The 27833-nt window shown below is 38.7% G+C and overlaps 6 protein-coding genes across 9 annotated transcripts; 5 read left to right on the top strand and 1 right to left on the bottom strand.

The window, feature by feature from the left end:
• The first annotated feature begins 606 nt into the window (after positions 1 to 606).
• LOC133709176 (uncharacterized) lies at positions 607 to 5093 on the top strand. Of its 2 annotated transcripts, none has more exons than XM_062134839.1 (8): positions 607 to 885; positions 1157 to 1296; positions 1693 to 2647; positions 3073 to 3164; positions 3282 to 3356; positions 3745 to 3806; positions 3877 to 3946; positions 4054 to 5093. In XM_062134839.1, exons 1-8 carry the CDS (start codon positions 705 to 707, stop codon positions 4864 to 4866), a joined length of 2388 nt encoding a protein of 795 aa, XP_061990823.1. In that variant the 5' UTR covers positions 607 to 704; the 3' UTR covers positions 4867 to 5093. The 2 variants fall into 2 exon arrangements, with proteins under 2 accessions (XP_061990823.1, XP_061990831.1); XM_062134847.1 differs by having other exon boundaries at positions 609 to 885; positions 1163 to 1296.
• Positions 5094 to 5994: 901 nt separating this feature from the next.
• On the top strand, positions 5995 to 8728 carry LOC133709157 (transmembrane 9 superfamily member 11). Its single transcript, XM_062134796.1, has 2 exons — positions 5995 to 6190; positions 6420 to 8728. Exon 2 carries the CDS (start codon positions 6443 to 6445, stop codon positions 8414 to 8416), a length of 1974 nt encoding a protein of 657 aa, XP_061990780.1. The 5' UTR covers positions 5995 to 6190; positions 6420 to 6442; the 3' UTR covers positions 8417 to 8728.
• Positions 8729 to 8965: 237 nt separating this feature from the next.
• LOC133709163 (adenylate kinase 5, chloroplastic) lies at positions 8966 to 14063 on the top strand. 3 transcript variants are annotated; one of them, XM_062134819.1, is made up of 20 exons: positions 8966 to 9305; positions 9405 to 9509; positions 9628 to 9756; positions 9844 to 9978; positions 10258 to 10404; positions 10574 to 10648; positions 10737 to 10830; positions 11106 to 11137; positions 11253 to 11381; positions 11559 to 11594; positions 11660 to 11740; positions 11826 to 11964; positions 12248 to 12327; positions 12433 to 12498; positions 12739 to 12768; positions 12844 to 12953; positions 13187 to 13324; positions 13429 to 13458; positions 13561 to 13616; positions 13850 to 14063. In XM_062134819.1, the coding sequence occupies exons 1-19, from the start codon at positions 9120 to 9122 to the stop codon at positions 13589 to 13591; spliced, it is 1773 nt and encodes a 590-aa protein (XP_061990803.1). In that variant the 5' UTR covers positions 8966 to 9119; the 3' UTR covers positions 13592 to 13616; positions 13850 to 14063. The 3 variants fall into 3 exon arrangements, with proteins under 3 accessions (XP_061990803.1, XP_061990810.1, XP_061990793.1); XM_062134826.1 differs by lacking the exon at positions 13850 to 14063 and adding an exon at positions 13703 to 13819; XM_062134809.1 differs by lacking the exon at positions 13850 to 14063 and having other exon boundaries at positions 13561 to 13819.
• A 4555-nt stretch (positions 14064 to 18618) lies between these two features.
• LOC133709149 (sugar carrier protein A) lies at positions 18619 to 20872 on the top strand. Its single transcript, XM_062134787.1, has 4 exons — positions 18619 to 18983; positions 19199 to 19518; positions 19621 to 20247; positions 20348 to 20872. The coding sequence occupies exons 1-4, from the start codon at positions 18839 to 18841 to the stop codon at positions 20798 to 20800; spliced, it is 1545 nt and encodes a 514-aa protein (XP_061990771.1). The 5' UTR covers positions 18619 to 18838; the 3' UTR covers positions 20801 to 20872.
• A 1276-nt stretch (positions 20873 to 22148) lies between these two features.
• Positions 22149 to 22742, bottom strand: LOC133726865 (uncharacterized). Its single transcript, XM_062154508.1, has one exon. The coding sequence runs from the start codon at positions 22740 to 22742 to the stop codon at positions 22149 to 22151; it is 594 nt and encodes a 197-aa protein (XP_062010492.1).
• Positions 22743 to 25439: 2697 nt separating this feature from the next.
• Positions 25440 to 27712, top strand: LOC133726923 (uncharacterized). Its single transcript, XM_062154564.1, has 3 exons — positions 25440 to 25582; positions 25765 to 25971; positions 27228 to 27712. The coding sequence occupies exons 2-3, from the start codon at positions 25789 to 25791 to the stop codon at positions 27561 to 27563; spliced, it is 519 nt and encodes a 172-aa protein (XP_062010548.1). The 5' UTR covers positions 25440 to 25582; positions 25765 to 25788; the 3' UTR covers positions 27564 to 27712.
• The last annotated feature ends 121 nt before the right edge of the window (positions 27713 to 27833 follow it).

Raw genomic sequence — 27833 nt, 5'->3', positions numbered from 1 at the left:
TTTGCCCGTCCCAAGTTGCACCGTTGGGCTAAGCAGTGTAGACTCGGGTGTCATGATGGACAGCCCAATCACCCGTGGGGTTAGCCCAAGTGATGAAGAGGGTTTGGGAATTGAGTCAGGACTAGGGTATGTCAGGTGTTCGATTCCCCATCCAATATAACAAAAAAATAATCATCTAAAATATAACATATTTCAGACTCGTGTTTGCAGAGTTAGGTTTGAGTTTGAGCTCGTGTCTGGTTCGGGCTCTTTCTTGAGACATCTAGAGATCAAAAGTCGGTTCCGGTTCGGACGGGTCAGGGTTGCCGTTTTCGAGTTTCAGACCCAGTTTGACCATATGCTTCATGAGGTGCTTTTGAGACCAAAACTGCTTTCGCTAAAATTTCTAAAAAGCTGCGTTTAGTTCACTTCGGCTTCTCCCAACTGAGTTTTTGTAGCTTTTGACCGTGTTTTGATAGGCCCACCTCAAACTTGGGCTGGAACTAGATTTTTGGCCCATGTTACCAAAACTAGGAACTAGTATTGGGCCTCAAGTAAAGTGAGACCATACACAAAAATATACACACAGAAGAATGACCGTCCACGTCGCCAAGTCTCGTCGTCCTTAACGGCCCAGATAGCAGCACCGCTCGTCTGGGCATCACGAGATCGGTCCAAGACCATAAGCGAAAGCAGGAGTCTCTCTGTACGCAAAAAGCGCAGCCATGGCCGGTGGAAGAAAAGGAGGAGGAAGAAGAAGACCCAACAACAACAACAACAACACAAACGAGGTTACTAGGAACAGCAGCAGAAGAAGATCATCGTCCAAATCCTGTGGCCGAGGTGGTCTGTTTGTCGAGGGCGGTCTTTTGTCTGATTGGTCTTTACCTCAAACCCCAATCACAGGTCTCTGATTCATTCCTATAATTCATCATTAATTTCTGCTACCTCTCTGTTTGGTTTTCCCATGAAAAATAAATAAATTGAACCAAAAAAAAAATGGAAGCTTTGGTTAATTTTAATCCGGTAAAAGTTAAGAGAACGAAGAATTTGAGCTTCGATAGCTTAATCTTGTTTGATTTACTGAACTGGGCAGGAGTTGATTTCATTTTGAGGTGTTAGATTGTGAAAAAGTTTGGATTTTTCTGTTGTTCTGAATTTGGTTTTGGTTTTTGAGTTGAAGGGAGGAATCCAAGTTCTAATAACAACAAATCTGGGTCGAAATCTGGAGGGAAAGCAGCTTCTGATACTAAAAGTGGGTCTCGGAAATCGAATGTCAATGCTGTAGGATACCGGTACCCTTCTGTTGAACTTCAGGTGTGTTCTGTTGGCTCAAAAATAAGAGCTGAATAGCAGTCGGTTTTCTAATGCAAACCGAGCAATGTTTGAGAGCGAAAGAACTGAACTTTTTTTTCTAGAGCTAGGCTGATATGAGAGTGAAACCGGTTTTCCTGTTTTCTTTACTTGTAGTGAGTTAAAAGTATAAGTAAACTGCCTTCTGTTCTGTTCTTGTAATCAAGAAGTGTACTTGAAGTACATTATAACACTAAATGGTCACATTGTAACGCTAAATGGTCACTGGAGCAAGCTTATATGTTCAGTTCTTTTACCACTTTGACAATGTGAATAACCGTGATAATGCATTGAGTTTTGGTGAAGTATTGACGTAGGGATTTGAGTTCTCTATTAATTATGCTTTGTTTTTTCCAACAGGAAGGTTTTAACTCGAAGTTCCGTGTTAAGGGTGACGCTGACGATGACAATATGGACGAGTCGAGCCCTATGGTTTTAGTTGGTCTCAGTGATACCCAAATTTCAGCTCATGCAGACCAGACACCAGCTTCAGAACCTCAAGATGTGAAATTTACTTATCACTATGGTTCAAGTTTTGTGTTGGGTGAAAGCTCTCATAGAGGACTGGGGTTCTCTGAAGAACTTGAGGAAACCCCAAGTGGGGTTGAAGCTTCCTCAAAAGAAATGGAAGAGCCAGAAGACATGTGTTTTGGATCGTTGTCTTCTGAGAAGGATGCCAACGGGAAGAGTGATTATGAAGTTGGTGATGGTATGGCCGAAGATCTGCTGACAGAGGTGATGTCTTCTGATGAAAATTCAGGTTTTCTGTCATTTGGAGGCATTAGATTGTACACTCAAGATATATCTGATGAAGAAAGTGAGGAAGATGAAAATGGGGCGTCATTGTATGAAGGAAACTCGGAGTCTTCTGAGCCAGGAGGCCTACTTGGATCATCTGAAAGTGGAGATTCTGAAGAGATGTCGGATAGTGATTTAGATATTGATGACGAGGTTGCAGAAGATTATTTAGAGGGAATTGGTGGGAGTGACAACATTTTACGTTCCAAATGGTTGGTAGGACAGCAATTGGATGTGTCTGATACAGATAGTTCTTCGAGCACTGACTTTGATGAGACTGTTGAGAAGTTGGGCGGAATTGCTCTTCAGGAGGTATCTAGGGAATATGGTAAGAGAAATGCCCGTTCACAAAAGAAACCCAATGTGACTGAAAGATATGCTCGGCATTTGGCTATAGATGACCTAATGCTTGTAAAGGATCCCAGAATTCGTTCTGCAAAAAAGAAGCCTGTCACTAGGTTTCCTCAGTCTTGGCCTTCAGAGGCTCAAAGGAGCAAATATTCAAGAAATATTCCTGGTAAAGATTACTTAGATATGATACATTATACGTTTTGCTGCATATGTTTAACTAAGTACATGCATGAACAGAATATGATAGTGTGCTGGCTGAGCGCCAAATTAATTTATTGGGTTTCAATTGAACTTCAGCCAAATTCAAAATTTATTACATTTGTTTGCTTCATCCTTCATTTGGAGTAGCAAGTGATTTCTCTCAAAATAGTGGAGCATGAAATATGATGTAAAGTGGATACAAAGGATCTCATTGGAATGACTGTGTGATCATTTGCCCGCATATGTCATACCATGTATGATAAACATTCGAGGGGCCTTTTGTATGTCAGAGGCGGCTATCCTCTATGATATTGTACTTTTTTTTTCCAGTGGATTATCTTTCATGCCTTCAGCTCACATTTTTATCGCTTCAATTGACTTACCAATCAGGTACTAAGAAAAAACATCGTAAAGAAATGATCGTTGCGAAGCGTCGAGACAGAATGCTGCTCCGAGGTGTTGACCTTGAGCAAATAAATTTGGTATAACTTTTTATTGTTTTCAGTAATGGTGCATGTTGCATCTTAATTTCATTTTGTTCCAATTACTCACTATTAAAACCGGAGACTACCTTTCAGCTTTATTTTTTTTATTTGTAGAAATTAGAGCAGATTGTCTTGGGTGGAGTGGATATGTTTTCTTTTCATCCTATGCATTCCCGGGATTGTTCCCAGGTACGGATTTTTTATCTATCACTTTGGTTTACAGTTTGTTACTTCTTTTGTATTTAGTTTCATCATTGCCACTTCTTTTACTTGTATAAGTTTAATTGACTGGAATATCTTAGTGAAATATTTAGTTGTGTTTAAGCCAATGAGATGCTTTGGTTTTGATAATTAGAATTGGTTAACTCTACTCTCTCCCTTCCCTATTCATACCAAAGCTCTGGAGATTTGAAATTTAGTTAGTATGAAGCCCGGGGCAATAAACTTTGTGATTTGAATAGTGCTTTGTGAAGGTTGATCTCTCCTCAATACACCAAATGGAAGTGTTTGTTTTATCTATATGGTACAGTGCAGGAGTATTGGCCATTTCTAATTATACTGCTTGTGAATATGTTAGGTGCAACGATTAGCAGCAATTTATCAACTGAAGAGTTCTTGCCAAGGATCTGGCAAAAAGAGGTACTCAAGTTCCTTTTCTGTGTTGTACATAGAAAACATGATATTGATGTGTTCTCTTTTTTACCCCTAGATTTGTAACGTTGATGCGGACACAACAAACAAGCATGCCATCAGCAATCAATAAAATCCGTCTTGAAAAGGTTGTTCGTTACTTCCACTCTACCAAATGTATTGTATGGCTGGCTCTACATATCTCTGATGTTGTCATGAATAGCAGCCAACTTTATGATTATGTACTGTATTTCAGTTGATTGGAGCTGGCATGGAGGATGATGATTTTTCTGTTGTTGAGCCTACTGGAGACAAAAACAGGTCAATGAGAATCAGAAAAGGGACTGGTTTGAAGGCACCAGAATCTAAACAATCCACCCAAAGAAAGACAACAAAGGTCTCAGCCAAACGTGGCAGTGGCAGAGCCTTTGAACAAAAAAGTAGTGGGAAAGTGGATTCATTTGCTAATAAACCAGTATCATTTGTATCAAGTGGCGTGATGCAATCACAGACTGAGATCACAACTATTGATTCAGTTGCATCACAGACTGAGATCATCACTGTTGATTCAACAATAGACGCAAGCTGTAAAAATAAGGATGCTGTTGGCTCAGCTGATTTCCGTTCTTTTGAGGTACACACCAAGGGTTTTGGATCAAAGATGTTGGCTAAGATGGGATTTATTGAAGGTGGTGGATTGGGGAAAGACGGACAAGGTAGGTCGGAGCCCATTGAAGCGGTCCAGCGTCCTAAATCACTTGGATTGGGTGTAGATTTTTCCAACACCATTGGTGTCCAAATCGTGAATACCCCAGCAAAGCAGAACCCTGCAAAGAACACGCCAGCAAAACATAACTCAGCAAAGAGCACGCCCGCAAAGAACCCAGTAAGGAACAAACCTCAAACCGAGAGAGTGGGATCTTTTGAAAGGCATACCAAAGGATTTGGATCAAAGATGATGGCAAGGATGGGGTTTGTTGAAGGAATGGGATTGGGGAAGGATTCACAAGGCATTGTCAACCCTCTGGCTGCAGTCAGGCTACCAAAATCCAGGGGGATAGGTGCTTAAGGTCAGATGTTAGTGTTAGTGAAATCGAATACCCCTTGGTTAAAATTTAATTTAAGTATTATGTAGCTCATTCTGCATATACCTTGTCAATTTGTCATCAATGTTTAGCTTATTACTTGACTTTCACTCCCCACATATCTGTACATTAATTTGGTGTTGTTGAAAATAAAAACATGTGGTACAGAGTGACCATCTAAGGACACCATGTGTGTCTCTGTCTTTGTTCCTGATTGGCAGTATTGCAATTGTTACGTAGGCATTCAACTTCCTCTTCATTGCTGTTTTTGAGAGCCAATCTTTCAAGCATTTATGTTGCACCAAATTCGTGATTTGACTATATTGTGTAGGAATTGCATGGGTTCATGGTGAATCATTAAATAGGACTCGTAGTGGATGGGTTACGATATCAGCTTTCGAAGGAATGTGTTAAACACTGGAGGGATTAAGTCACAGTTACAATCTCAGATTCAAATTGCATAAAATATCTTTCAATTCAAATCAATGTAATATACAAGTATTTGATCTTGAAGAAAGAAAAATTGTGAAATGAGCAATGCTCATCCGTTGACCATCCCATGTTGTATATACGAGATGGGATTCTCAAAGCCACTAATGGAATAAAATGCTTAAACTAGTGAGTAGTGACTAGCATGTACAAAGAGACGTTACAAACTGGTAATATTGTGCAATGTAGTGATTGAAGCATTCAAAAGGAAGCAACTTAGGATCAAAGAAATCAAAATAAAGCTAGAGGCTAATCTTTTCGTCTTGAGCTTCCAAAACTTCAACAATAGAAGCGCAAATTGCAAAAGCACCAGAGGTGAGCCGATAAAATTTCGATCTCCCGCATTTTAGAACTTCGAGCTTAGAACCTCATATCGTGAAGATAAAAATTACTCGAACTGTCACACATTGATAATACCAATAAGAAAATGATTTTTTTTTTCTTTTCTTTTCTGAAAACAAATAAATAAATGAACATTACTAAACGTCTTATTAGGGAGACAACTCGGAAAACGACATCAAAAAAAATGAAGCAAAACCCAGATCTGGCATTTCATACATTATATAGGGGCATTTAGGGAAAAAAACTCAAAACTTGTGGCACTTTCTTGAAGAAGATCGAGAAGAACCAAACCATATAAAATACGCTAGTCCAAAACCAGAGGCATTGCCACCCCCAAATTCCTGACTCTCTAATTTTGGCCATTTCTGCTCTAAAATCCCAAACCCAACAGATTTCTGAACCTTGAAGGAGATCTCTGCTGGTTTTCACTCACACCCTTTTGCTCTCTACTTGTCCATGTCTCACACTCTGCTACAGGTCAGTTAGATCCTCAAAGATTCAAACTTTTAAGTTCCTATTGCAATTGAAATGAATAAAAGATCAAAACTTTAGGTTTTATTTGCTGTTTATTTGTCCAATTATAGATCTTTAATGCTGTGGTAGTTTTAGTTTTGATTCAATTTTGTAACTGAAATTTGAATTGGAATCAGAATTTGTGATAAAGTTTGGGTTTTTTTTGGCTCATTATGTGTTCTGGGTGTTCCAGATCTGAAGTAAACTGTATCAAGAATGGAGCTTTCTCATAGATTTAGGATCTGGGGTTTCACTATTTTGTTGATATTTCAATCTGCGTATGGATTTTATCTTCCGGGTAGTTATCCTCATAAGTATGCTGTTGGGAATGAGTTGTGGGTGAAAGTGAATTCTCTGACTTCGATTGACACCGAGATTCCGTTTAGCTATTACAGTTTGCCATTTTGTGAGCCCCCAAATGGGATTAAGGACAGTGCTGAGAATCTCGGCGAGCTCCTCATGGGGGATCGCATTGAGAATTCTCCGTACCGGTTTAAGATGCACACTAATGAGTCGGAGATCTTTCTGTGTAAATCCGGTCCGTTGGATGCAGATCGGTTGAATCTCTTGAAGAAGAGGATCGATGAGATGTATCAGGTCAATTTGATTTTGGACAATTTGCCTGCGATCCGGTACACCAAGAAGGAGGGTTTTCTTTTGAGGTGGACTGGGTATCCAGTTGGGATCAAGGTTAAGGATGTGTACTATGTGTTTAACCATTTGAAGTTTAAGGTGCTTGTGCATAAGTATGAGGAGCCCAATGTGGCGCGCGTGATGGGTACTGGTGATGGGGCAGAGGTGATCCCAACGGTTGCAAAGGCAGATTCAGATGTGCCCGGGTGGATCATTGTAGGGTTTGAGGTGATACCTTGCAGTTTCATGCATAATGCAGATGCTGTGAAGAAATTGAACATGTATGACAAGTACCCTACTGCTATTAAATGTGATCCAACGACTGTGGCAATGGCTGTTGATGATAAGAAGCCGATTATCTTCTCATATGAGGTTGAATTCGAGGAGAGTGACATCAAGTGGCCTTCGAGGTGGGATGCTTATTTGAAGATGGAGGGATCTAAAGTCCATTGGTTCTCCATTCTCAATTCTCTGATGGTGATTACTTTCCTTGCTGGTATTGTCCTCGTGATCTTTTTGAGGACTGTTAGGCGGGACCTGACACGGTATGAAGAGCTTGACAAGGAGGCTCAAGCACAGATGAATGAGGAGTTGTCTGGCTGGAAGCTTGTTGTTGGGGATGTTTTCCGTGCTCCAGACCATCCTGCCCTGCTGTGCATAATGGTTGGTGATGGGGTTCAGATCCTCGGGATGGCAGTGGTTACCATATTGTTTGCTGCTCTTGGGTTCATGTCCCCTGCTTCCCGTGGAACACTTATTACAGGTATGCTGTTTTTCTACATGATCCTTGGTATTGCAGCTGGTTATGTTGCTGTTCGTCTTTGGAGGACAATTGGCTGTGGAGATAAAACGGGATGGGTTTCAGTCTCATGGAAGGTTTCCTGTTTCTTCCCTGGAATTGCCTTTTTAATTCTGACGACCCTGAATTTCCTATTGTGGGGTAGTCACAGCACAGGAGCCATTCCATTTTCTCTATTTGTTATTCTCATCTTGCTCTGGTTCTGCATTTCTGTTCCCCTTACACTAATTGGTGGATACCTTGGGGCCAAGGCACCTCACATTGAGTTCCCAGTTCGTACCAATCAAATTCCCAGGGAAATCCCAGCACAGAAATACCCATCCTGGCTGTTGGTTCTTGGTGCCGGTACTCTCCCCTTTGGCACCCTGTTCATTGAGCTCTTCTTCATCATGTCCAGCATTTGGATGGGTCGTGTCTATTATGTCTTCGGGTTCCTCTTCATCGTATTGATCCTTCTGGTTGTGGTCTGTGCTGAGGTGTCTCTAGTTCTGACCTACATGCACCTCTGTGTGGAGGATTGGAAATGGTGGTGGAAGTCCTTCTTTGCTTCTGGTTCTGTTGCCATATACATTTTCTTGTACTCCATAAACTACCTAGTGTTTGATCTCAAGAGCTTAAGTGGGCCTGTCTCTGCCACTCTCTACTTGGGATATTCCCTCTTCATGGTCATCGCAATCATGCTTGCTACAGGCACGGTTGGGTTCCTCTCTTCATTCTGGTTCGTGCATTACCTCTTCTCCTCGGTGAAGCTGGACTGAAGAACTAAGAACTTTTGCCACTCGAAGATTGGCACTTAAAAAGAGTAGTGGTGATTATCATTCAGGGAAGAAAGAGTCTACAGATGCTCCTATCATGTTCTACTTTTCATTTGATTCTGTTAGAAAACTTAGTTCATGTAATAACAATAATTCGTCAGTTTTGCTTAATTCTTTAATAGATGGTGGCTTATAGTTTGATACTTCGAGTTTAATTGATAGTTGGCTTGTGTGATATTATCATTCTGTACTCTCGATTGGTAAACACAGTTTCGCTCTGTTTATTGTTTATGCATTTTAAACTCTTTTAGTTGAGATGAGTCTCTTTGGTTCTTTGTTAAGATGGTTACAATGTCTCTATCACCTAAACCAAAAGCCAAAAACAATTTCTTGAGAAACTATGGTTCTTGATCTAATTAAGGTACAGCATCTCCATTTCACTGTTCAAAAGCTCAACAATTTTTTTACAGTTTTGGTAAAGCCAGGTGTGGCTCCCACCTTGTGTATATTATGGTCAGGACAAAACTGTGCCACTGGAAGTGATTTGTGTCAAAATCTTAGCTTGAGGGCCTTGAACAGAACACAGGGAGGGAACTAGTGGTGTCGGTTTTTCTGCTGGCTTCAGCCTCTTAAACTTGGTTCCCAAAACTCCTTCTTTCCTTCCTTCTCTCTCAGTCTGGTTCATACTTACACAGAGATCATAAGAATGATGCTCACTTCCCTCTCTCATTTTCAATCCACTAATGTCTATTCCACTCCATCAATCCTTCCTATCTCTCCTCCCCTTCTTACATCTTCGTCTTCTTCCTTTCTGTCACTTGAGCCATCTTCTCACCGTCTCTCTCTGCATGTCTATAGCAATGACCGTTTGAGGATCGCCCACAAATCCAACGTGTGTGAAAAAGAAGAAAACAGATATTCATCTTTGTGTTTTTATGGTGATTTGGTTTTTTAATTACCAAGTGTGTATTCTCTGTTTTGATCATGGCAGGGACTGAAGTTGAGTTGTTCTTTAAAGGAACCGCCTTTGAAGGTTATGATTTCTGGTGCACCGGCTTCTGGGAAAGGAACTCAGTGTGAATTGATTGTCAAGAAGGTAACCATTTTCATAGGGATTGAAATTGGAGACTAAGGAACTGAGTAGTTTACATTTTCATTGCTAGGATTGATATATGCATCATTTATAACTTACTAGCTTCCTCTTGGTTCTTCAGTTTGGATTGGTGCACATATCAACAGGGGACCTTCTAAGAGCTGAAGTGTCATCTGGGACTGAAATTGGAAACAAAGCCAAAGAGTTCATGAATGCTGGCAAGTTGGTTCCTGATGAAATTGTCACAGCTGTATGTATTCCATGCATTCACATAAATTAGAAATATTGCATTTTTCATGACTCCGTTATCTAATTGGTAACATAATCTATTGTGTAGATGGTGACGTCACGATTATCACGAGAAGATGCAAAAGAAAATGGGTGGCTTCTGGATGGATATCCGCGAAGTTTTAGCCAAGCACAAAGTTTGCAGAGTCTGAAGATAATACCAGATGTTTACATTGTCTTAGATGTATGTGAGTTTTATCTACTTGGCTGAATTTGTTACTATATAACTCTAGACACAAGGAACAAATTTTCATAATGCATTTAAAGAGAATTAAATTTATGGTTTCTAATTGGTACGTTCTACTCAAATTTCCATTTGGGAAGTAGATTAGAACTTTTGTACAGAAGTATATCCTGGTATAACTATAAGCATTTCATCGTTTTGTGATATTATAGCTATTGCTTACATCCATTGCTTCAGAAAGATTTGATCTTTACATAGATGTTATTTCTTAATACTCAGGTTCCTGATGAAATTCTAATCGACAGATGTGTTGGAAGGAGGCTAGACCCAGTTACAAAGAAGATTTACCATGTCAAAAATTTCCCACCAGAGACTGAGGAAATTAAAGCAAGACTTACTACCCGGCCTGATGACACTGAGGAAAAAGTAAATTCGCATCTTACATTTTACTCTCATGTTCTTTATACAAGTTATCATAGATTATTCTCTCATATGCAGATGTATGGCTTCATTGCAAAATCAAATTCATCATTAATCCATCATTAGGCCTTACATTTGGTTGCTGTCATGTAATTCAACTCTGTTTTTCATCTAGGTGAAGTCACGTCTTGAAATATACAAGAAAAATGCAGATGCAATCTTATCCACTTACTCAAACATAATGAAAAGGGTAACTTAGTTACTGTTCTCATTTCTCCTTTTATCTGTAATGTATGGATTTATGTAAACAGCTTGCACTTTATCTCTTGAATACACAGATTGATGGAAACCATCCTAAAGAAGTAATTTTTGGAGAAATAGACTCCATTCTGTCTCAAGTGCTGAATGATAAAGAAAAGAAGAGGAAATTAGGTAAGCCTCTTCTGGATCTAAGTACTTTCTATGAGTTTTCCCTAAACTAGATGATTAATATTTTAGAGGGATGGTGTTAAACCTTGCTATGACGTATTATAAAACTTATATGGAGATGAGTTGTTCTCATATAAGAATGCAACTCTTTTTCTCCGTCTCTCTTGAAGGAGATTGTTGATTGGTTTCTGGGGACTATTTTTGAAGAGAACCATGATCTATTAAGTATTACTCAAATTTGAAAACTTACTTTAATTGGGCTATTTGTTTTATGTCAGGGAGTAGCTTAAGTCAGTCATCTTCAGTCCAGGTAAATTTTGGCTATACTGTGCAATTTTCTATGGTTTTGATGTCCAGATTATATTCAACTTTTTTATCAATAGTTTACGTATCTCCTTTTATATTTTTGTTTTGCAAATTGACAGGATAACTGGAGGGGAATTCCTACTAAATTGAATAACATCCCACACTCTAGAGACATCAGGAACTATTTTTATGATGATGTACTGCAAGCCACCAAAAGATCTATAAATGATGGAGGAATTCGATTAAAGGTTTGCTTTTGTTTCTACTTAAGATGCATTAGATATATATGTGTATATAAACCTGTATTTCTACATGTCTGCATACATGTTAGGATATTGCGCGTACGTCTCTTTGTCAAGTCATCTGGTCTATTCATGCAATGGGGCTGGATTAATTTGGCTTAATGTGTCATTCCATATTGGCAGGTGGAGAATAATATTCCAGAGCTGAACCCAGAAATGGTAAGGGACCTTTGCCTTAATCTTCCTAAACTTGTTTGGAGTTAACTATATCTTATGATGCACAGGATGTTTATCGAATAGGTACCTTAATGGAACTTGTTCGAACTCTAGCTCTTTCATTTGCTGATGATGGGAAATCAGTCAAGGTAATTTGATCCTGGTTTCTCTTACTTAGACTAGTGCTTAATGGTAATCTGAACTTTGCCTGGCATCCAAAATTTTCGTTGTCAGGTTTGTGTTCAAGGCTCTATGGGGGAAGGTGCCCTTGCTGGAATGCCATTGCAGCTTGCTGGGACTCGACAGATCTTAGAATACATGGACTGGGGTGAATATGGGGCTATGGGAACGTTTATCAAGATTGGTGCTATAGGTAAAAAAATGATATGTATCACATCAGATGTAGAGTCAAGTTTAATATTATGGTATCTGTAGACATTGGTCATCCTTGATTCCCTGTTAAATTTGAATTACATTATCCCATCTGTCATGACACTGCCTCTGCATCAATGATGATGTTTGGTGCATTAGAGATTCAATCCTTGTCTTGACAACGGTTGATACACTTGACGTGAAAATAGTACAGGCCTTAAAATAAATGTGCTACAAAGCATGTTTGTATGCCATGGCCTTAGCTTCTCTTTTTGCAAGTGCAGGTGCCAAATATGTAGATGAGACTGATGACCTGTTTATCTTAGTAGCTCCTCAGAATGCTGTCGGGAATTGTATTATTGAGGTATCTTGAGTTTATGTTCCACCATTACATTTGGAGAACAATTTTGCTTGACATGCTTTACTTCTACCTTTTTTTCTGTTAAAAGTCCTTTAATTAAATTTACAGGATTTGCAAGCTATGACTGATGCTGCTGGGGACCGACCAGTAATTCTTATCAATCCTAGGCTCAAGGTTTAGTTTCTATTTTGCATATTGATGGCTTATCTTGAATTATTGATGAAATGATGTTCTGTTAGAGTTGAACAATATGATTTAACTTGAATCTGGAAACATGAAATTGTTCTGATCTTCTGTTCTGTGTATTACACTGACCAATCTAGGGCCTTGTATCAACATTATGAACCATTGCTCACTCGCCAAGAAATTTGGCACATATTGATGATTTTTTTTTTTTTTAATTTCAAATTTCAGGATCTTCCTGCTTCAAGTGGAATTATGCAAGTAAGTCAAGAACTCATGAGTTGGAATTAACTTAATACAAGCCATTCAGTTCCTAAACTAGTTTTCCTTTCAAAGACCATGGGTCGTGACAAGAGGTTGAAGTATGCTGCAACGTTTGAAAATTGCTATTTCTTCCGGCTTCTCTACTTTGCAGGAACCCAATATCCAATTATGGGTGCTCTAAGGTAAAGCTTTTAGTGAGTTGCTACTCCACTACTTCCTTTTAATTTTTAAACTAGTTTTTTTCTCTCTGTTTCTCCCACACACGAGGCAATTAAAAGAAGATGCTAATAAATCAATGTTGTAGTTAGTTACAACAAAGAAAAATGGTAGATTGATATTTATCTCCTGCAACATGTGCCTAGAATGTTGACTCATGACACTAGTAAGTGTTCTCACATCTTTCCTCATGTTTTAGGATGTCTTACCCTTATCGTTACGAATTGTACAAGAGGGTGAATGACCCTTCTGGGAAGGAGAAGTATGTAATCTTGTCTACGTATCCTAAAAAGCCAACTATTGATGAAGTGAATGATGCTTTCGAAGGAAAGCCTAGGTAAATCTCATAAACGGTCACATTAGCCATTATCTTTGTTTGTTCCTTTGATTATAAAGATGTCGACCCTGACTGTATGATTTCATCTCGTTCGACTTTTGCAGAAATGAAAATAAGAAAGCTGTGGGAATTTGGTAAGAAACATTCGTCTTGTACAAATTTACATTTCTGAGAGTTAACATGTACAAATTTGTCAGCACAAAATGTCTATTTGTAACTCTTTCTTTTTCTCATAGGGGATTCCTAAGTGGTATATTGCAAAACTAAAGGAAGGCAGTACATATCATCACATGTAAGTCTATTAGCTACCAAAAAGGAATAATTTCTACAGTTCCTTATACTCCTACTGTCAGTAAATCCTTCTTATCTGATCCCTAGCTGGCTGTGTTTTGTTTCGTATCGAGTAAAGATCAAGAAAACATGGTGTAAAGTCTCTCTGGCATCAGTAACTCTACTGATGCAATCGCGTATATAAGACAGCTTCTTATGATTTTATTTTTTTCTTCTTCTTACTGTATTTTACAGATTCGAGATGCATAAAAAAGTTTTAACGTGCAGGAGTTGATGTTATCGACAGCTCTTGGGTCTCTAGTACTATTTCATTAAAATATAGTGATTAGAAAATAAAGTTGAACATTTCTGGGGTAGCAAAATTCTGGGATCTTATTTCAGAAAAACTAAAAGCATGTTTCATGCTGAGTATAGTGATTACTTATTAGAAAACAAAGTAGAACTTTTCACGGGAAGCACAATTCTGCGACTTTAGTTCACAAAACAGAAGGCATGTTTCATGTTGAGTACTGAGACAGCATACATCCAGCTTTAGATTTTTCATTTTTGACTATGATTAAAAAGAAGAAAACTGTGATGGCGGGCTGGTGGCTGACATCGGCTATAGCTAATATAGTGGACAAATGGAAACATTTACACTCTTTTTCATTTTTAATGAGAGTGATCTGATTCTGGGAAGACTTTAACCAAAACCAAAGTTTTCGAAGCCTGACACTGATCCTCAATCCCATTACGTTTCGACACACCAGATCGAAATATACGGCTCAGAAAATCACACCTTTCTAGCCCCCATAAGTAGGATATCCATATCTATATCCAGATTATTGCGTAATTTCATCTTATTCCATGGTGGGTTGGTCGACTTGGAAAGTTCCTCCTTTGGAATTGGTAGTCTTTTCAAGAAAATACATCATCAAGGTTGGACTTGGACCACCACAAGATATATGTGGTTACACATCAACATCTTTGAACTGTTGCATGTATAACGCCCAATCACTTCTCTAAGCAATTAATCCTTTTCTTTTTTTTGGTTAAGCAAATAATATTTCATTCGGCTTTTATATGGATTAATTTTTCAATCTTTATGTCAAGGTCGTATTCTGACAATTATTCTGTATCTGTATCTAATGTTAATGACTAGTCAGCAAGATACTAATTTTCTTTACCCATTTCAAGACTTACCTTCTACATTTCATTGATTTCATTCTCCTCAAACTTTCACTCTTGGTTTCGTATCCGCTTGGATCACAACAGATATATGGTGACGCGTTACCAACCCCCTTCAGGTCTAGAATCTAAAACCAAAGCATCCCACCTTTGACCACCATCGGCCAACAAGGAACACCAACCATCTCATGACTCATGTCACCCCATTTGCGGAGTGTGAGATGAGGCACAAGATGAAAATAATTAACCTTATGTCTTTTCTGTTCTTTTTTAAGAAAAATTTATTCCAATCAACTACGATTACAAACCAACCACAACAATTAATCATAGATTAAGATTAGTTTAAAAGTGAAAATCTAAATAATCATAAACATATATTCTTCTAATCACCCCTTTGAATCATTGTTGGTAAAGATTCCTTTGAATAACTGTTAAGGCAACAATATTTGCTTCTCGATTGGATCAATCATCACTTCATCAGTGTGGCCATAGCGTGGATATCATTATCAGTTTACCACTTTAGGGGAAAGCTTTCTGGTACACTTCAAAGAAAGCTTTTGATCTTGCTATGAACACTTTGGGGAAAGTTGGAAGCTGAAAATGTGGTAGTATATAAGTAGACGAACTTTGTTTCGTTTGCTTGGGTTTGATCGATAGTTGTGGAATATTATTCAAATATAACTAAAACACCGGGTGATCTTGGCCAAATTTCACTTATTATGATCTCAATCATCTCACTCATTTTATTTTAACCTAAACTTGAGTATGGGCGTAGTTAATGATTAATCTCACGGCTCTCAGTTATTTTAGAGTTTCAATACTCATGAGCACTATAGAACTTTCAAAAACAAAATAAAAAACCTTAAAAGTTAAAACCGTGCAGTAAAGAAAAATCAAGTTTTTTTGTTTTGTTTTCCCATTGAATTACGGACTCGTTAGCTATTCTACTTGTTATAAATATACAGTCTGCAAACATGTTGATTTGTAACCATATCAATCATACATGTTCATGTACTAAGTAGATTTTGACTCAACTGGGTTTAGCTGCTCACAGATTAAACCTAATGATGGAGGATAATTCATAACAAAATTTCCACACTACCAAATCTCTCCTTTTGCTTGATTAAAAAAAGATAGACATTGTCAGATCCCACATGCTTCATCTGCTTTACATATGGAGGCTGAAGCATGTAGGGCTGGGCTCTTATTGGCGATCCATCAGGACATGACCGTTATTGATGTTGAGAGCGATTGTTCCCTTGTTGTCACTGCTCTATAGCGTGAGGTGGAAGGTAGATCTGAAATTGGGCGTATTATTGATGATTGTAAGTCATATTTGACATCTTTTCACTCAAGTCAGGTTAGTCATATTTTCCATGAAGCAAATGGTGTAGCCAACAAGTTAGTGCCCTCCTATTAGGGCAACTCCAACGCTTGGAGTCATACCCAAAATGACACCCCACTCAAATGGGTCATCTCCAACCCAGAAAAAAATTGAGTCAAAATGACTCTATCGTCAAAACACGAGCTAAAATGACTCTGTGGGCCACGACGTGGGGCTGAAAAATTTGATAGTTGAAATGAAACGCGCCTAAAGGAGTCTGATTCATAGACTTGCGGTAGAAGACTTTGTCTGATTAAGTTGCACGCTCATGTGATGCGCATAAGCCAAGGAAAACATGTGGAGCCCACATGTCTGAAGCCTTTGGAGGTAATACAATCTAAGGGTCCAGATTAATTCAAATTTGTAATAGATGGCCCAGATTCATTCATTTTTAAAACACAAGAATGAATATATAATTAGTTAATTTCTAATCCGGTGGTCATAAAAATGCGATGAATTAAATTCAACGGCTAATAATAAAGTAACTGATTTTTAAACAAAAAGAACTTGAAAAAATAAAACAAAAATTTCAGTAAATATGGAAAATATGTAACCTATATATGTAAAAGAATTATGATATATAAATTCATAATGTAGTTAAATTATATTGTCTAAAATGATTGAACTTTTCAAATGGCTATGGCTTTTGACTAAAGAGGGTTGGAGATGCAAAATATGAATGAATAGTAATGACACTATGCGTGTCAAATTTAAGGAATGGCTATGGCTTTTAACTAAAGGGTTGGAGATGCCCTTATTATTCGGGATGTTCTCTATGAGGATGTTTGTAATCTTTCTAATGTAGCACGGGGTTTAGGTATTATGTCCCCCCGTTGCAGAGTATTAATTCAATAAATGGAATCGGGCGTGGGGTTGAGTCTGGCTGGGTTCCAAACCCTTTTCAAAAAAAAAAAAAAAAAAAAAAAACGATAAACATATCTATCCTTATCTGCTAAACTGATCATTTGTATCAATATGTATTCATTATTTGGATTTGATGAAAGTAAAATACCAATGGTCATAATTTCTTATGGATAAAATACTTATGACACAATTAAGTTTTTGGATCAGATTAAACATGAGTTTATATGGCACAATTATCTTTCCATTTTGAATTTCTTACCTTCTTGGTTATCCTCTATATCTAACAAAAAAAAATGCTTCATTCTTCACTGCCAGTTTTCAAAAGTTCTGTTAGTTGATTTTCTTTTGCTCTGTTTTGATTTGCAGGTATGTAATATTCTCTCTTCATTTTCAGTCACTTTTTGCATTTTTGCTCTGCAAACTAGGTTTTCTTTTGGCTCTTTTTTCTGGTCTGATTCTTTTGGCTCTTTGATGTATTAATTTTGAGTAGGTGGTTTGTATAGATTGTTTTATTTTCTAGAACTAATCAGACAATATGGTACTAGAAAACAAATTTTTTTCTTTTCAACTATTTGACTTCTTCTACCTTGACTTCTCCTCTCAACTATTCTTTTGGCTCTTTGATGTATCTTTATTCTGTTCTACATGTTAAAAAAAAAAATTAATAAAAAAATAAAAGTATTGTAGAGGTAGCCCCAAGGAGTTTGGATTGCATGCTTCACGCAATCATGCCTAAAACTTATTCTGATATTATGTCAAGTTGTACCAAATATAAATAATTCTTATACATTTCAAATTATAAATACTTCTTTTGTAGACTTTATTACATTTTTTGTTATAAAATGTATAGATCTTATATTCTTATGTGTGATCATAAACACATCTTATATTCTTATGTGTGATCATAAACACAAAAATATGATATGAGTCAATGGTATATTGTGTGAACTATAAGCAATGTCTCACCCAAATTAAATTCCAAATTCCAAACACAGCAGACATCATTTGAGAATCTTATTTGCATCATCAAATATGAAACCAAAGGGATGCAACCAAGTCAGTTCCATCCTTGCACCAAGTGGAGGTTACAACTCAAAAAACCACCATGAAGGTCATAGAACTCATAAAGGTGATTTGAGACCTGTCTCTATTGTTATTTTTCATCAATTTGATGTTAATATGACTCAAGATTTCAATGCCTATTAACACCCTTTTACACAAAATCCAAATCTAATTAATTCCGATGTCTTTCCTTCTTCTTTTGTATGTGGCCTAAATTATTACCAAGATACTTATCCACAAATTAGCAAAGGTTAGTTTTGACAACTTGTCTACTCAACGAAAAAATTGTCATTATCAATGTGCCGTGGATCTCCGGTAAAAATAACATGCATTAGGATAAGACAGATCATAGCATATTTACAACAATGGACTAGAGAAAGAGAACGTTACTTGCGCTCCCTCTCGCGTAACTTTCGCACTCTTATAGAACAGGTTTGTATCACACGAGTGCGGATGTATAAGTCTCTAAAATAGCGGAAAGAGCCAAACAAAAACACTAAAATAGATGGGAGTAGTTTTTTGTTTCTCTGCAATGTAAACAGTGTCTGTTAATTTTATAAGCTCTAGATATTAACTCTGTCCTATTAGAGCAGCTATGTGCGACATGAAATTTTTAATTCCGACTTTCCAAGTCAACTGTAAAAATTTGATTTGTATAAAAACCAGAAGCACTGCGTTTGTGTCATTCATATCTCAGAGCCTCAGATATTTGAGAACAAGAAGCTAAGCACGTCTCTGTTTTGGAAATGCCAGGTGGGTCTTTTGCTCCGGCCGGCGTGGCCAAGGACCGAGCAGAGCAGTACCAAGGCAGGCTCACCGGTTATGTCATCGTCGCATGCATTGTTGCTGCCACCGGTGGCTCACTTTTCGGTTATGACATCGGAATTTCAGGTACAGAGGCTTTCATTTTCTCTAGAATTTGGCTTTAATTTATGAGAACCTTTTTAATATGCCAAAGTTGAATGCTTAACAATCATTTGGTTATGAAAGTCCATACTTTATGTTAATGTTCATGAATGAATGGATTGATAGATAACAGAACTGTTGCAGATTATTTGGTTTGATTTTAAATCCCTGTAAAATTCTGGTTTTTGATCTATGAATAGGTGGGGTTACATCAATGGATGGATTTCTGGAGAAGTTTTTCAAAACAGTTTACAAGAAGAAGAAGCTTGCACACGAAAACAATTACTGCAAGTATGACAACCAAGGTCTCTCGGCATTTACATCTTCACTATATCTTGCTGGTTTAGTCTCGTCTTTAGTGGCTTCTCCTATCACAAGAAATTATGGGCGCCGCATAAGTATAATCTGTGGTGGAATCAGTTTCCTTATTGGAGCAACTCTAAATGCTGCAGCTGTTAATGTCATCATGCTCATCTTGGGTCGGATCATGCTTGGTGTTGGTATCGGATTTGGAAATCAGGTATATCACACATTGCTTACCTTGAACTGTTTTTTGAGTTAGGTGTCACGTTTTATTGTTCAAACAAAGCTGATTTTCTTCTGCCTACTTGTGATCTTGAAGGCTATTCCACTTTATCTATCGGAGATGGCACCAACTCATCTCCGAGGAGGAGTCAACATGATGTTTCAGCTAGCAACTACTCTTGGAATTTTCACTGCAAACATGATCAACTATGGAACTTCAAGGCTCGAACCATGGGGGTGGAGGCTCTCTCTAGGCCTGGCATTAGCACCTGCTCTAGTGATGACAGTGGGAGGAATGTTTCTTCCTGAGACACCGAATAGCATGATCGAACAGGGATCTATAGACAAAGGAAGAAAGCTTCTAGAGAAAATCCGAGGAGTTGAAAATGTGAATGCAGAGTTTCAGGACATGGTGGATGCAAGTGAGTTTGCTAATTCCATAAAGAATCCATTCAGGAACATACTTGAGAGAAGGAACAGACCTCAGTTGGTTATGGCAATCTTCATGCCTACATTTCAGATCCTGACGGGCATAAATTCGATTCTCTTCTATGCACCAGTATTGTTTCAAAGTATGGGATTTGAGGGAGATGCATCTCTCTACTCATCAGCCTTGACTGGAGGAGTTCTTTGCTTATCTACAGTACTATCTATAGCAGCAGTTGACAAACTGGGTCGGAGATTTTTACTCATTAGTGGTGGAATAGTAATGATTACCTGCCAGGTAAAATTTTCATTTTTCTACAAATATAGGATGCAGTTTCTAGTTTCTACTGTAGCAGCCTGGATTCCTAAACAAATTTTCCTTCTTGAATGTGAAACAGGTCATAGTGGCAATAATCTTGGGGGTTAAATTTGGCGAGAATCAAGTACTGTCGAAAGGGTACTCAATGTTGGTCGTGGCAGTGATTTGCCTCTTCGTGATAGCTTTCGGGTGGTCATGGGGGCCGCTCGGCTGGACAGTGCCAAGTGAGATATTCCCACTGGAAACCAGATCAGCTGGACAGAGCATCACAGTGGCTGTGAACCTTTTCTTCACTTTCGTCATAGCACAGTCGTTTCTTGCTATGCTATGCGCGTTCAAATTCGGGATCTTCCTGTTCTTTGCTGGTTGGATTACTGTCATGACCATCTTTGTTTATGTATTCCTGCCTGAAACGAAGGGAGTTCCTATCGAGGAGATGATACTCCTCTGGCGAAAGCACTGGTTTTGGAAGAAGATAGTGCCTGAATATGCCGAAGAAGAGAGCAGTAGGGGAAACAATTCAACAGTGTAGAGATGTAGTCTGTAGTGTGTAATGAATGTGTATCAAAAGCACCCGTCTTTTACAATATTCCAAGATTCAGAACACATTGTGTAGGCAACAAGATCAATCTAAACTAAGAAATCCACGAACTATGAAAAATGTTCAAAACAAGATCATTCTATCGAACATTTGATCAAACTAGCCACAAGCTAATTGTACTTCGGATGACTATAACTCAGACTACATTGTTTCAGAAACACATTGAGCGAAGTAAGCAACAAGATCAATCTAAACCAAAGAAATGCATGAACTATGAAAAATGTTCAAAACAAGATCATTTTATCAAACATTTGGATCAAACTAGCCAGAAGATAATTGTCCTTCGGATGACTAACTCGGACTACATTTGGCCATCCCCTTTTCTGCAAAAACTAAACTCAAAGCTCCTGCAAAAACTAATTGTCCTTCGGATGAATGTGTACTATAAAGCACCCGTCTTTACAAAATTCCAAGTTTCAGAAACACATTGAGCTCAGTGAGCAACTACATCAATCCAAACTAAAGAAATGCATGAACTATGAAAAATGTTCAAAACAAGATCATGCTATCAAACATTTAATCAAACTAGCCAGAAGCTAATTCTCCTTCGGATGACTAAGACTACATTTGGTCATCCCATTTTCTGCAAAATCTAAACTCAAAGCTCAAAGCTCCTGCAAGCCCGACTGCTAGACTCTTGTTACAGTAAAGCCATGGCCATGATCGACGATCACAGCTTCACAAGTACACATTATGTGTGCAAACCATCAAACAAAAAACACGACAATTTCGGCTTCTATTCAGCAAAAACACATTCCCAGCGACAAGGCGCTAATCAAAACTATATGTAAAGGAAAACGATCCACATCAACATTAGTACTAACAAGCTGAACTTTTATTCCAATAAACTTTGAAGCTACATATTCATTTTAACATAAGATAAAGACGAGTAGCATTACATGAACACGAAACAAACTCGAACCATTACTCTATGAGAACACATAGATACCAAGACACATTACCTCTCCTCCCTCACTCTTTGAACCATATCAACATTATCATACTACCCAAATATACAAAGTAAACCCAGATTTCCTACTCCATTTTCTTCTTTCAATTCGCAAACTAGAAACCTGCTATTACCATAACCATTGTTCACACTCAATGCCACTATTCCTCTTGAAAAAATAAAGGAAGCAATTGAGCCAACTCGGACATATCATCATCATCAGCCACTGATTTAAATCCCTCCACACTCTGCGTCTCCACCGTCCGATCAAACACTCAACCAGGATCATCCATCCGGTCACTCTCCGATCATCGTCGGAGGGCCACGTGTTCACACCAAATCGAGACGCAGCAGCCTTCGCAGATCGCTGGTCGCCGCTCCGTTCTTAGCCAAAAAAGCAGGCAACGGAACGGAGCTCGGCGGCGGAGAAGCATAATAAGCTCCCGATCCAGCGTAGATCGCATCCATCACCTTGAACTCTGCAACCTTGATCTGCTTCTGCACCGTCTCCGGGTCGGGTCCCAACCGGTCCGTGGATCCCAACACCAGATCCGAATCCGAACACTCCACGCTCTTCTCCCTCTCCTTCCGATCATCTCTACCACCAACTCCGACCACTATCTCATCTTCCGTCGCCGGATTCAACGCCTCGCCGCGCCTGAGGATCTTCACCTGCCCCATCACCAAGTTCTTCCCCGGAACCTTCGCCACCATCCGATCGCGTTGATTGGATTGAACGCCGACCGGACTCCTCTTCCGGCGGCGAGACTGCGAGCCATTAGAGCCGGAGTTAGGGTTAGGGTTAGGGTTAGAAAAATTGGGGCTCCGGCGCGATCCGGAGCGTGAAGTCAAGGTTAAGGCTAGGGCTTCGTGGCGGAAACGACCTCGAAGACAATCCTGTGATCGGAGAATCGCCGTCCCCATTTTCTCTAGAGCTTTTCTGATTTTTGGGAATTTTTTTTTTTTTTGTTTTTGTTTTTTGTGATCGTGGAAATTTCTATATACATTTCCATGTGCGAGCGTGTGTATTTATAGGTGAGGGTCTCGATAAGTCACGTGACGGGGCGTGGGGTTCTGGAACCGACTTTGGCGAGTGAATGGGTTTACCCAAAGTTTAGATTCCTTTTTTGCACCTGTAGTTTTCACTGATTTACGAAGGGCATCCCTACAGTTGTCGTTTTCTTATGTGGTTGGTTTCTTGGAGTTATCTATCTGGTTGGTAGATTTGTAAATTTGGGAGAAAGGAGGGGTAATGATGTGTGGTTTGGAACTTTAGTTGACGCGAAAGCGACTACCTGGCCACGCGTCGAGAAGGTAGGGGCTGTGGTGGTTGATCCTATCGACACGTGTTTCCTTGTCAGTGGATTTTCGCTGGGCGGTTTTGAGAGAGAATGGAACCGTCTCTGTGAGGAAGATAACAGCCCACCGCCTAATACGGATTTCTTGCAGCCCAGGGAACACCGGACCGTGCTCTTTAATTTTGCTTAACCTCCTAAACGGGCCACGCAACCCCAACCCATCATATCAATCGAAAAGGAATTAAGGACGGTTTAAGGAAATTATCGTATAGTCTCGGATGGCAATGTGTATTGTTGTTCGGACAAATATGATATTATGATTGGTCCAGAGAAGTGCTTGTTGTCGGTTAGTTCTCTTAATATAATTTATTTAACTCTGTATTGGGCCCCATAAAAATTGAGTAATCTTATTGACCGGATCAACACTATGCCATGTAGTAGTTTGACACTTTGACACTATAAAATGGCTTTGGGCGTTAAAGATTTTTTTTCAAATGCTACTCCAAAAATTACTCAATTGTTTATAGAAATTTTCAATAATCTTGCCTTATCGATATTTAATTATTATCAAACATAATTTCTTTTGTAATTTTTTTTTTTTTGAAATAGGACCAATATGGCTGCCCTCAAGCTTTGATCATTAATGAAATCGCAGAATACAATAAACATCAAGAGAACATCCCGAGATCATAACAGGAGTCTCAACTGAGCATATGTATTCTAACAAACACCAATCAGCAAATAGTGCACAACTGACTACTCTATTCGCTTTACAATTGTGATGACATATTAGAAAGATGTTGCTCACGCAGAACCATAATTTACTATTACTATCAGCTTTCTTAACATGTTGCCACCGGAAAATCAATTTGATAGCACTCAGTCTCATCCTGTCACTAGGAGGTTGTGACCATTTGACAAAGCAAAGAACTCGCCGCTTAGCCAGAGTAGACAAGACACACAAGGTATGCAGTCCAAGACAAAGCCCACGTCGCCCTACCATAGCTCGATGGGGACTTATTGCCGGCATAAAGCCACATTCAACTAAAAAGAAAAACCAAACTAAAACAGTAAAATAAATTTTAAAATATCATAAAGTGATTCTTCATACCTCAACTTGTGCAAAATAATGGGAGCAGTGCTCCTGTATTAAAATCATCTTCTCATAAATTAAAAAAAAAATACGAATTCGGCACATTCATAACAATTTTGCCTACACTTTCGTATATTGTAATTGAATTTGTTAATTTTCAATATACCATCTCTAAGTCGTCAACACACTTCCTTCCATACACCTTTTACATACCAGCAACATATCAAGGTATACTGGCACATGAACTGACATCAAACACTACTTCCGATATCTCATGTCGGGATACCCAAATTAAGTACCGCAATCATGAACATGACTATTGAGACCTGACCTCGGGTCGATGCACAAGCGATAGCAACCAAACTCCTTAGAGAGATATCCCAGCTTAAGTAAACGACTAGGTAGGAGGGATATTTCTTCCTCATCGAAAGTAAAGTAAGACCCAATTAATGCCCATTTAAGGGGGTCAAGCACATTCATTAATAGTAACCACTACTTGTTCATACCGTTATTCTGTCAATTTAAATACAAGATTACTAACTTTGACATTGGAGTGACTTAGACCGACACACGCTCGGTCTTCTTCCTGATGCCCCGTATATGTCTCTTAACATGTAGCGAGACAATCAACCACCTGAATTCATCGACCCCACCTATGCTTCTTATATCTCCGTCATCCCGAATATAGACAGAAACGAAAGTACTCATTCCCTCCATTGTGACCAATTTGCTCATTTTCATATGATTCATCGCTAATTCACACATATTGATATTATCTCGTCCTTAATCATACGGCTCAAACATAGAAATCATAGGCTTTGCATATGAAAAACCCATTTTAGAAAGTGACATCACTAGTACCCAAAGGATTACCGGGTTGGCGGGTCCTGCTTAGAAGGCTGCTTTGGGAATTTCGTGTACAAACTAAAACCCGCTAAGAGTAAGTTCACCCGTTGAGCTTGACCGGTCAAGACTATTCACTGCTTTTTTGCCTTGTATTTCCACTATTGAGGTTGGCTGGTCAGATACTGTTCACAAAATGTCACGACTAGTCAAGTCAAGATCAACGGGTGGACTTGCTCTAACAACCGGGAACGGAAGGGTGTTTTAGGAATCTCGTTGCGCAAAGTATAACCCATTCCCAGCCGGTAGCGAAGGGTGTTTCGGGAATTTAGCCTACAAAGTAAAACCGGTTAAACTCCCGGTAAGGGAAGGGTAATTTCGGTATCTCGACGCGAACTAAAACCCTCAGTCGTCGTTCCTCACTCTCTTCACCGCCATGGCTTCTCTGTAAAACCCACCTCTTACTCTATTCCGTTCTGAAGGATCTGCTCGCTCTCTATCTCTGAAGCTCTCACGGTCCTACTACAAAGGTAGCCGTCTTTGATTTACTCAACGCCACCAATTCTTCACTTTCTTTCTGGATTTTTCAATTTTTCGTTCAATCATTGTATGGAATTGTATCTGCATCTAGGTCTAGCTCAATTTTTATGCAATTGATGTTTCCGATTTCAATTTCTCATAGATGATAACTGTTAATGGTGGTTGTGTATAGGTGAAAAAAAATTTAGGAAGAAATATGCCTCTGTATGATTGTATGCTCCTGGCGAAGCCGCATGTAAAGAAGGAGGCTCTGTTGGACCTGGTTGCGAGAGTAAGCAAGCATGTTTTCCGACGAAATGGGGTTATTACTGACATGAAGTCCTTCGGCAATGTGCACTTGGGTTATGGTATTAAGAAGCTTGATGGCAGATTTTATCAGGTGTGTTTCGCTTTTTCTTTGCTGTTAGATTAATCAGGATGGGAACTTACTATGTTTCAGGCCTTTCCGGTCTCGTCTGGAATTGTTTCATTAGCAATATGAGTGCAAACCTATAGCGCGAATTATGTGCAGTGCTTGGTAGATGCTTGCAATTTGTCTAGGCTCATAAGGATAACTTTGAAGTTGAGTTTCTGCATCTCATATCGTATCTGTCTTTAGTCTTCAGTTAGTATGCAAGGCCTTGAGACTAGAAACAAAGCCTATTCAGACGTATTTCCGTCCATTCTAGTCCTTACGATTGCAATGCTGCCGTGGTTTTAGCTCTTTTGATTTTTACTTTTTTGTTGTTTGATGCTATTTGAGATGTAGACTAGAACATATGAGCCGCAAATTGAGTGGATGTGGCGTCCTCTGTGTTCTACTTTGTTTGCTTTCTTTGGATAAAGGTGGACATACACGTATGTATAACATATTATTATAGTTTCACAATCCAATCAAATCTCTAAATTTTGAGATCTCTGTGTCATCTCAAATTGCTTAGAACTAATTAGGAGATTGGAGTCTCTTATAATGGGCTTCGTGAGTCACTATTGTTGAAGAATTTTGAGTATCAACATCACTTCTTGAGTGAGATAGTTTGCTTTGGTATGATGTATAACTTTTTAGAAGATAGATCTGGCACAACTGTGTGAAGAGGTGATATTGTGTAAGAATTTAGAGAATCCACACATTAAAGATTTTTCTTTGTCACTTCTGTTTATCCCATCTTCTTTTTGGTAAAAGAAGTAAAACAAGTGCTAAGAAATTCTAAGATTGAGGATTAAATTGGTCCTTTTGATTGGTAAAGATAAGCATTAAGACTTCAATCAATCGTATGAGAAAAGTTTGATGAGAAGGTTCAGGAATGGGTAGTGTTCCTGCCATACTAATTTAGCTTTCCAAAACTCCTTTAAGATAGTGTTGTCAAGTGGTATGGGTAAGCTTTAGCATAAATGACATGGGACTTGTGTAGTGAAGGGTGTAAGTTGGAAATGAAATTGGAATTGTCATCCAGTCCATTGATTTGGTTGGAATTATGTAAAATGTTTCATGCAGCAATACAATCTATAAACTTTTTTAACATTTGAATTGTTTTTTACTTCTCTATTACTATTTGTCTATATTCATTCTTGTCTAGTTGGTACTGAATTACAAGTTCTCATATCCTGTTGACCTGATAAGACTCCATCACTAAATCAACGCTGCATATGGTATAGGGTCAACTGATGCAGATGACTATGATGGCTACACCTAACATGAACAAGGAGCTGCATTACCTCAACAAGGAAGATCGGTTGCTACGCTGGCTCTTGGTTAAACACCGAGACACAAAGTATGGCATGGAGTTTCTTAGCGAACAGGATACCAGAAATGAAATTAATAAGTTTCATCGGGGCAGCATATATGATATGGTTGAAGATGATGACGACGACGACGACGATGACGATGATGAATATGATGTGGACCGGGAAGGAAATAATATGGCTGAAGACGATGACGACGATGATGATGAATATGATGTGGACCAGGAAGGAAAGCAGATTGATGGATGATGGATGTCAGGATGATCCTCCATTAGCGTTCTGTTCAGATTTCTTATTTATGTTTGTCATAAAATTTTGTAGCAGCAACTGTTGTGAATTATATGTTGGGTGAATATTGTCTTATCAACGTGTTAGATGCTCTGAGCTTTTAGTTTTCATGTGCGTGGTGCACCTGAATTTCTTTGTTTTTTTTCCTAGCTTCTGTTCAAGATGAACTTTATCATTGGATTTGGTTCATTTTTGCATTTGTTGAACAACTTAGGAGATCTAAAATGACCA

The sequence above is a fragment of the Rosa rugosa genome, chromosome 1 (assembly GCF_958449725.1).
Source record: "Rosa rugosa chromosome 1, drRosRugo1.1, whole genome shotgun sequence".
NCBI lineage: Eukaryota > Viridiplantae > Streptophyta > Magnoliopsida > Rosales > Rosaceae > Rosa > Rosa rugosa.
Note: the sequence above shows the minus strand (reverse complement) of the source record. Positions and strands in the feature narration are given on the sequence as shown.